General features: G+C 43.0%; 1 protein-coding gene across 3 annotated transcripts; it reads right to left on the reverse strand.

Moving 5' to 3' along the window:
* e2f8 (E2F transcription factor 8) lies at positions 1-7,596 on the reverse strand. Of its 3 annotated transcripts, none has more exons than XM_080025290.1 (14): positions 7,366-7,596; positions 6,189-6,246; positions 5,763-6,023; positions 5,511-5,664; positions 4,736-5,059; positions 4,440-4,601; positions 3,919-4,056; positions 3,541-3,747; positions 3,363-3,444; positions 2,487-2,982; positions 1,966-2,232; positions 1,700-1,835; positions 1,163-1,479; positions 1-838 (listed from the first exon to the last, which is right to left on the reverse strand). In XM_080025290.1, the coding sequence occupies exons 3-14, from the start codon at positions 5,931-5,933 to the stop codon at positions 671-673; spliced, it is 2,622 nt and encodes an 873-aa protein (XP_079881416.1). In that variant the 5' UTR covers positions 5,934-6,023; positions 6,189-6,246; positions 7,366-7,596; the 3' UTR covers positions 1-670. The 3 variants fall into 3 exon arrangements, with proteins under 3 accessions (XP_079881416.1, XP_079881415.1, XP_079881417.1); XM_080025289.1 differs by lacking the exon at positions 7,366-7,596 and adding an exon at positions 6,627-6,681; XM_080025291.1 differs by lacking the exon at positions 6,189-6,246.
* Positions 7,597-8,222: the final 626 nt, after the last annotated feature.

The following is an 8,222-nucleotide window of genomic DNA, read 5'->3' on the forward strand; positions in this document are numbered from 1 at the left end:
CTTATTAAGATAGTGGTGGAGATGTCACAGTAGACCAATACACAGACCTACATCACACAGTGTTCTTGGAAAAAGTGTTTTAAATGTATTCAGCATTTTTACATTTATCAGGACATCAGAATTTAAGGTTAATTTCCTTATAAATTAAACTTAACAAAATGTCTGATTAGTCTTAGAATGATTCACATATTCTTAACAATGACATTTTTGAACAGGGGTCACAGTTAACATGTACATATGTGCAAAAGTCCACTCATTAGACAAAATTATCAATCAAACCATGTTTCCAATCAAACTTATCTCTCAGTCATCTTTATAGCATTGATCTTAATTTTAATACTAGTAACAAAAAAAAGAAAGAAAAAAAGACAATTAATACTCCTCCATTAGGTTATGCAACAGTTTTTACCAGCATCACAAAGACAATGACAATAGTGTTTATGAGTATCCAATGAACTCTATTTGAAATCTTATATCCATGTGTCCACTGGTTCACAGCTAAAAGTCTGCATGGCAGTTATTTTAAGAGGTGGCTGTGATAAGAATGAAGGCAGTAATGGAAACTGCTAAAAATGCTAAACACGTACACACCCACGACACAAACGCAACACCACACACATACAAAATGTACAGACATCAGATGGGGGGGGGGGGGGGGGCTTCAGGGCTTTCAGGAGTCCTCAGTGTTGACGTCCAGCTTCCTCTGAGGGATGTAAACAGTTTTGGCGGCCAGGTGTCCACCGGTGGTTACCATGGCCGCAAGAGGGGAGAGGGGACCCGGCGTGTGAAAGTAGCTGTGCTGGGGTAGCCCTGTCCCTTTGGGGGTGGTCATCATAGGCTGGAAAACAGACAAAAAGGGGTTTGGTTATTGTTGGGTACATGTGAAAAATGAATTGTCCGTGCGTAAATGAACAAAATATATCAAATGGGTTGATAAACATTAACCACCCAACAGTTACTTCACCAGTCCGAATTGTCGAAGAACATTTCAAGACTTCATTCAAGTATTTCAGTCAACTTGATATTAAACCTAGAGTAGGTACTCCAGCATTTTAATATTGTACTTCCAATTATTTTGAAACACTGACAGATTAAACAACCAATGCAGCAGAGGCTTAGATTTGAGCAGTTAGGTTTAGAGATACATGTTTTATTTTTTCACCTGTTGTAAACTGATCAGCGCCATTGGGTGCGGGGATACAGACTGTTGCACAGTTACAGGGGACAGAGGCTTGATGAACACCATGCCTCTCTGCTGCAGAGACAGCGGGCTGGTCAGGGTGTTGGCAAACTCTGGAGTCTGGGGGGCAGCGAAGCCGTTTACTGGGCTGGAGCCTGAGATCAGACCCAGGTTCTGCAGGGTGAAGTTGAGGATAGCAGGACTGGGGCTGTGGAGGTGGTGGGCGTGTGGCGAGGCGCTGGGTTTCTGCTGATGAAGGCTGGTGGGTGTGACCTCCAGGGCCTGGGTAGGTCTGGAACCTGTGGACGACAACATAAAACGGTCTTATCTCTCTTTTCGATTAAAATTAAAAGCGATCGTGACAGTAAGTGACAAATTAACTGATAATTAATATAATTACATGCAGCACTAATCTGGATATTACAATGTAAAAAAAAATCTCCATGGTTTTAAACAAAAGTCAAAATCAAGGTGTATGCTTGGACCTCAAATCCTCATGTTAATGACTGCCATGTTTACCTGCAGTTGGTGTTTGGTAGATGTTGTAAGTGGGAGTTGAGGCCTTGTTGCTTTCTCTCCCCGAACCTTGAATTTCCTTGTAGCCGATGAGGGACTGCTGGGAGATTGGGATCAGGTAGCCTGCTGGTATCAATGCCTGGACGGGTAGAGAAATGAAATGGCACACATAATGCTGTTTATTCCACGGACACAGCAAAGGTCTTTGGGCCTCAAAAGCCTTTCAGGTATTAATTAAATCCCAGTAAGCATTGAGTTTATGCATTTACCTCGGTGTGGAGTTGTCCTGGCGTGATGGGTATGGCTCTGACTGGTGTTAATCCCCCCTCGATGTCTGAGTTGGCCGCCCTGTCTTCTCTGTCCAGGAAGGTCTCCAGGCTCTGCTCTAGTGTTTGATTGGCTGCAGCGCCGCCAGGGGTGTTGACGAACTCTGGGTCCAGGTGCAGGGCACGAGGCGAGGGCCGACTGCAAAGCTGGGTGCCGCGACGGGCCTTCAGCCTGGCCTGCAGGATCTCACAGAGCTTAGGAGAGGTGTCCTACAGGAGAGGGTGGAAAATACTGTGTCATTGATTTGAACAAAACAAGTGTTTTTAAATCGGTTTTATTTATTTTTAAGAATAAAGTGTTATTTTACTTTTATTTATTTTTTTATCATCTGCTTACTGAGAAAGTAAACAGCCCTCCTCAAAAACACCAAAGTGGGAAAATGTTTACAATATCGAAGAAATCTTGGACAATAAGTAACAGTCATCATGGGAATTCTCAAATATAATTAGTTTTATTTTAATACCTTAAAGCCGAGGTCGGTCCTCTGGGCTTTGGAAGGGCTGCTTCCTGAGTCTGAACGCAGCCGTTTAAGTGTTGTGGGGCTGAGGGAGGCCGCCTGGCTCTGCCCTGTCCTGTCCTCAAAGGTCATAGAGCGCACGGCGAGGCTGGTCGGCTGCGGCCGGGCCAGAGGGTTCGGCCTGGGAGAAGAATGTTGCAAATACACAGCGAAGGGCCCGGCCCCTCGCTGCTGAGGTAGCAGGACAGGGATCATGGATGAACAGTGTGCGGGGAAGTACGCCACGGAGCCCGCGGGCAAGGCTCCCAGTGTGGTGTGGGGGGTGAGGTGGACAGCGGTGTTGACTCCAGGCTCCTGGGTTGGAGTCAGTAAGGGTACCTGAGGTGGTTCCACTGAACTAGAGGAGGTCGGCTCTAATCTTACAGCAGCGGCTTCTTCCTCAGCAGTGGTAGTAGCAGCAGCAGGAGCAGCAGCAGCAGGCTTTGGATGTTTAGCTCCAGTCCTGGAACATAAGAAGGACTTTCTTTTAACACTCCAGCATATAAAATGACTCTATTATAATTTTAACACAGAAAATGTTTGCTGTTGTCTTTGTCAGTTATGCAGTTGAAAACTGAGACAGTGACATGACAGGGGAAATGGTTGCCTTAATGGGCTGAGTGATTTGTTCATTTTGATAAGCTTGGATCTAAAATGATTTCAACTCTCATTTCCCAAAATCCATTAGCTTGTCAGGCAAACTGCAGCTAACTTTGAAATAAACTGAGAATGAAGAGTTTTTTCTGCAGTCGCTCCACTAAAGAGACATAAGCAAAATATTTCCTTTCAAAGGAGCCCATAACAGGAAGGGTTGAATAGGAGTCTAAATTAAATCAAACTTACCCCGACTCCTGGTCAAGTTGGATCTTACAAATAGCAGCGAGTTGGGCCATTCTGTTTGGGAAGTCCGTGTTTAATGAATCGCCTGAAGGCAGAAGCGGAAAATATTGGATGATAACGTCATTCATAAACATGCGCCACAACATTAACCCTGTGTGAAAGAATACGTTTCTATACTCACTCTTGGCAGGACTGCTGGGGGCAGAATTGATCTTTCGGCGGTCTTCCTGGATGCTCTTGGCCAGCTTTATGAGGGAGGGGTGACGGGTGAAGCCGCGTTTAGTTCCCGACGATGAAAATAGGTTTTTGGCACAGTTGTCTACAGACGCTCGGGACTCCAGTACACTTTTTGTTTTAGATGGGGATCCTGATGTGGAGCTCTCCAAGTCTGAAACAAGAGTCCAATGTTTAGTCTGTGAAACTAGGAGTGAGTATTTTAAGCATAATATCAGCAGCACCGGCAATCAATGCTATAGAGAAACTGAAAATGTTTCTCAATTTATACAGTAAGTTGCGTATAGGAACTAGTAGGAAATAGGAAAAAGGGGCCTGGTGATACCTTTGACTGGTGGGAATTCTTGGGGGCCGACCCACTCAAAGGCTGGTTTCCTCCCCCGCTGTTCTGTCACGTGGACTTTCTCGATGAGCTTCAAGCTCCGCAGCACATTAGCTATATCGTACAGCCGCCGCACTTTGGCTGTAAAAACACATGGACAGACAGCAGGATTATCGACTGCCAATACAGAGAGACAGAACATTTTCTGACAAAAATTACACAGCACATGCATTTAAAAAACTTTACACCGATGAAATGCTTTTACAAATCAAACATAGACCTCACAGTAATTATAAATTAGTCAAACTCTTGTCTTACTCTTCGTAGTTTTCGTTAACAAAATCAACACGGTTTCTTATTAAAATGACTTCTATAATCTGACTCTGACACACTGCATTGACCATTTCATGATTTGCGAAAGCTGATAGGTACAAGACATTTTGAATGTCTCAGCACTGAAAGAGAAACAGAGCTTACATCTCACACCAGCACTGTTATATCTTTAGCCTGCTACTTGTACTCACTCTTAAACTTGTTCTTGTCTTGATCTGCGCCCTGGTCCTCTCCGATTAGGATCTTGGCGGCCACGTCCAGACTAACCACGCGGGGATTCGATACGAGGAAGAGCATGACAAACTTCTGGCTCATAACCCTCAGAGATTTGTCCTTCCGACTGTTTACAGACGCTAGACAGGAGGATAAACAGAAAGTAAAAAAAAAACAAAATCAGATTACTTCTCCACAAAAACCAGACATTAATATTAAGATAGAAAGCGAGTTTGGTCCTAAAACATGACGCACAGCAATCCCAGCTTCTCACCTGCTTTGAACTCTACTCCCGGAAGCTCCACAAAAAAGAGCTCCCTCTGTCCCTGCTCCCCGCTCTCCAGGTCCACCACTTCCTCATTCTCATTCTCCTTCTCGTCCGCCGCTTCAAAATTAAACTCCCTGTCCAGCAGGCGCTGCCGGATCTGGTGCATCTGCTGGCCGTACCTGTGCTCCTCGCCCACCTGCTTCAGAATGGCCAGCGTCTGAGCCAGTTTAGTCCGGCCGTGCCACGAGTAGCGGTTCTTGGCAGAGCGGCTGACCATGTGCAGGCTCTCCAGCACGTTCATGATGTCGTAGATGCGCCGACGTTCAACATCTAGACAAAAAAAAAAAAAAACGCACAAAAACAAATTTCTCATGTCAGTAAGCTAAATAACTAGTATCACTGCTAGTAAAAGGACAGGATGTCTATATATAAATTCCTACCAATTAAAACAACTTAGTTACATGATCACGTCTTTACATTTGTCAAAAACTTGCATAAGAGAAAAACTGGATATCAAATACACGCTCATTGTGGAAAATATTTGACAATCTGCTTTGACACATATCTAACACGTGATACACACATTTTCTGTATTACAGTCTTGTTATAATGCAACACACAATATCTACATTGAAGATTTTTATCAACTAGTTTGCTTATCTATTACAGACAGCTATTTGTAAATGTATTTTACTTCTAATAGGCCTCATACAGTATAACTGAACAATAAAACACAATCTAGCAATGAAAAGGTTCCCCTAATATCTGAACGGAGACTTACTGAGCTCAGTGGCAACATCATCCAGGCAGATGTCGTTGTTGAGGGCAGGGTCTGGGTTATCCGGGTAGCGGGCAAGGAATTTATGACAGAGCAAACCCAGACTCTTCTCTTTCCTGCTGATCATTTTCTCAGACTCTTCTCCATTTTCAGTGTCCTACAGGGAGACAACAGATAAGAAATGTCTTCCTCCGGACAGCTCTCCTTATCACAAAGTGGCAATCATGTGCTAAATCTTAGATTTGTTTTTCTTACCTGTGTAGAGTCAACCCCTTCCCTGCCATCACTGTCCTTGCCAAGCGCTTTCTCCCGGTTCCTGATTTCCGGACTGGCCGCGTTGATCAGCATTTTAAGGTTGGAAGTCGGCGTCCAGGGGTCAACACATCTGACTTCCCTTCCTTTTTTCGGTGTAGTGAGGGGACCCATGATTAGCTGGCTCTCCAATGACACAGCACAAGGACAAAACAGTGTCTTTGGTGTATTTACCGGAACCTGGGGTGCTACAAAGCCACCATCCTAGTCAGCATACGGAGAAAAGAAAACATAAATATGAAATGACATACAATCATTTGTAGTCTACTGAGGTGTATTGGGATATATAACAATAGTAATAAAATAAAACAGTGTATGAATCATATGTTTTTCGATAAGAAACATGTCTATTCCTTTGTATTTACGGACCTTTGTTGAATGAGATTTCTGGGTCAGGTTTTGAGACGCCGTAGTTGGTATCTTCCACCTTAGCATAATAATTGAATAAGGATTATATTAGCTCATGTAAACTAGGCCTTAATATAGTGACAGTAGATTCAGCTCAGGGATGGTATATCAAACAACGCTTAATATCTTTTAAACCATTATGCTTTGCTTTTTATGGTGTGGGTCAACTTCAGAAAGCATATATTAATTTAAACTAGTTCACATTGTATGTTTAATGTATTGAAATTTAGACAGATTAATCATATTTTCTTACTTTATTGTCATGTTTATTTAGCCGTATTAATTAGCAACATTAATCTAAGGCTATATGGTTTTAGCCATATTAATACACATAATAATTACAGGATTATTGCCAATGGCAGTTAGTACAGTCAAAGTTATAAGGAGAGAAAGCCTTACCGCGTTTTGAGTTCAACATATCTATCGGGTAACAACATATTTACATTAAATGACTCCTTTTCTTCCCTGGTTTGAAAGATTTATCGCAAAATCAGTTTAAATCTAATCAAAACACGAGCTTGATATTGGCGGTAACTGACGTGGGTTCCATCGAATCCCCGGGCTCAACGGACACAGCAGTCCCGCCCTTTTTGTTGAATTCAGCCAATGAGAGCACCGCGCGAGGAAGCTTAGAGGAAGTGGAAAGAGTGTCCCGCGCAGGTAAACTGTTTTTGAATCCTTGGCGCGGAACCTCTGTGCGGTAACAGCGGCTTAAACTTTGATACGTCTGTGGCAAAGTCTGAATACTCACTACAAGGAGAACATTGCGTTCATAAGGTGACTAGTTATGAAAGCGTAAGACTACCCCTATCAAAAATTAAGGTTTGTTGTCAAGTAGCCTGCAGCGAGCGCCCGCCGTCTGATAAGGCTCAACCCGGGGCTAATTTAACGAGCAAAACACAGTAAAACCGGATAATCAGGAAACGTATCATACACTAAAGGCTTTGTTTTAAAATACAATACCGCGAAATAACGTTGCGTGGCCACAAAGCTTTAGTTAGGTCAAATATCTTAGTCGTCTCTCTTAGAAATTACAAGCTATTACTCCAGCATAGAAGTCGATATAACAGAGTTGGTTATTTGAAAACCCCAATAGGTCTACGTAAGCAAGTTAAAATACAAACAAGCGTTGACTTACCCAAATCCGTGAAACAAGCCTTTTCTTCAGAAGAAACTTCCCATCTTTACGGTAATATGTTATGGATTACCAGCTACATTACAAGTCGGAGCGCAAAGAAAGGGGATTTGGACACAAGACCACACGTTTTCTACGCAGAAGAAAACCTAAAGACCAAGAGTGAAATAGCAGTCTACCAAATGTGCCCAGCTCTCAGATTTATCCCTCTGTCAATAAGCATATGGCCTCTTGTTTAACTTTACTACAGTTGTGAAAAGTTCTCCCAGTTGTGAGATTGACCACCGCCACCATTTGGCCCGCCCAGTACAACCATGCGCGCTCACGTCAGCCCGAAACCCACCCCCCTATGGGAGATAGGCGGGGTCACTTCAGATACTGTGTAGGCCCTGCCTTCGAATTCATAGCTCTACATTTCTAGATTGACAAAATGTATAATTAAATATGGCTAGTAAATGATACTACATGTTAAAGCAATTGCCCGTTTTTTGCTCTTACTCAGATTTGGGCTAAGTAGGGGCCTATAGCCTAATATTCTTGCAGGAAGCATGGCTGGTTTAACTTTTTAGAAGGACCTGGGAAACATTTAGCCTTATACCAACATCATCATACCCGATAGCCTATAATAACTCCATATTGTAGCGTGTAGCGGCGGAATTCAAATGGAAATGGCTTTATATAGCCTGCTCTCTGCCAGCACTGAAAAACTGAAAGAATAAATCAAAGTTTACAACTATTTTCTAGGCCTACCTGCAACCTTTTGATTTTTGGGATGATAGATGTAATGCACCAGGTACAGAGAGCACAGCACATCACAAAGCAGCACCATCTAAAAACGTTATACACAAAGAATATTTCCT

Source organism: Ammodytes marinus (assembly GCF_949987685.1).
Source record: "Ammodytes marinus genome assembly, chromosome: 1".
Classification (NCBI taxonomy): Eukaryota; Metazoa; Chordata; class Actinopteri; order Uranoscopiformes; family Ammodytidae; genus Ammodytes; species Ammodytes marinus.

Coding starts and splice junctions, on each gene's coding strand:
- e2f8 (XM_080025289.1), bottom strand. CDS start 6,664: ATGTTGTTACCCGATAGATATGTTGAACTCAAAACGCG. Junction 6,024..6,188: donor AGAAATCTCATTCAACAAAG/GTCCGTAAATAC, acceptor TATGCTGACTAG/GATGGTGGCTTTGTAGCACC. Junction 2,983..3,362: donor CAACTTGACCAGGAGTCGGG/GTAAGTTTGATT, acceptor CTTATGTTCCAG/GACTGGAGCTAAACATCCAA.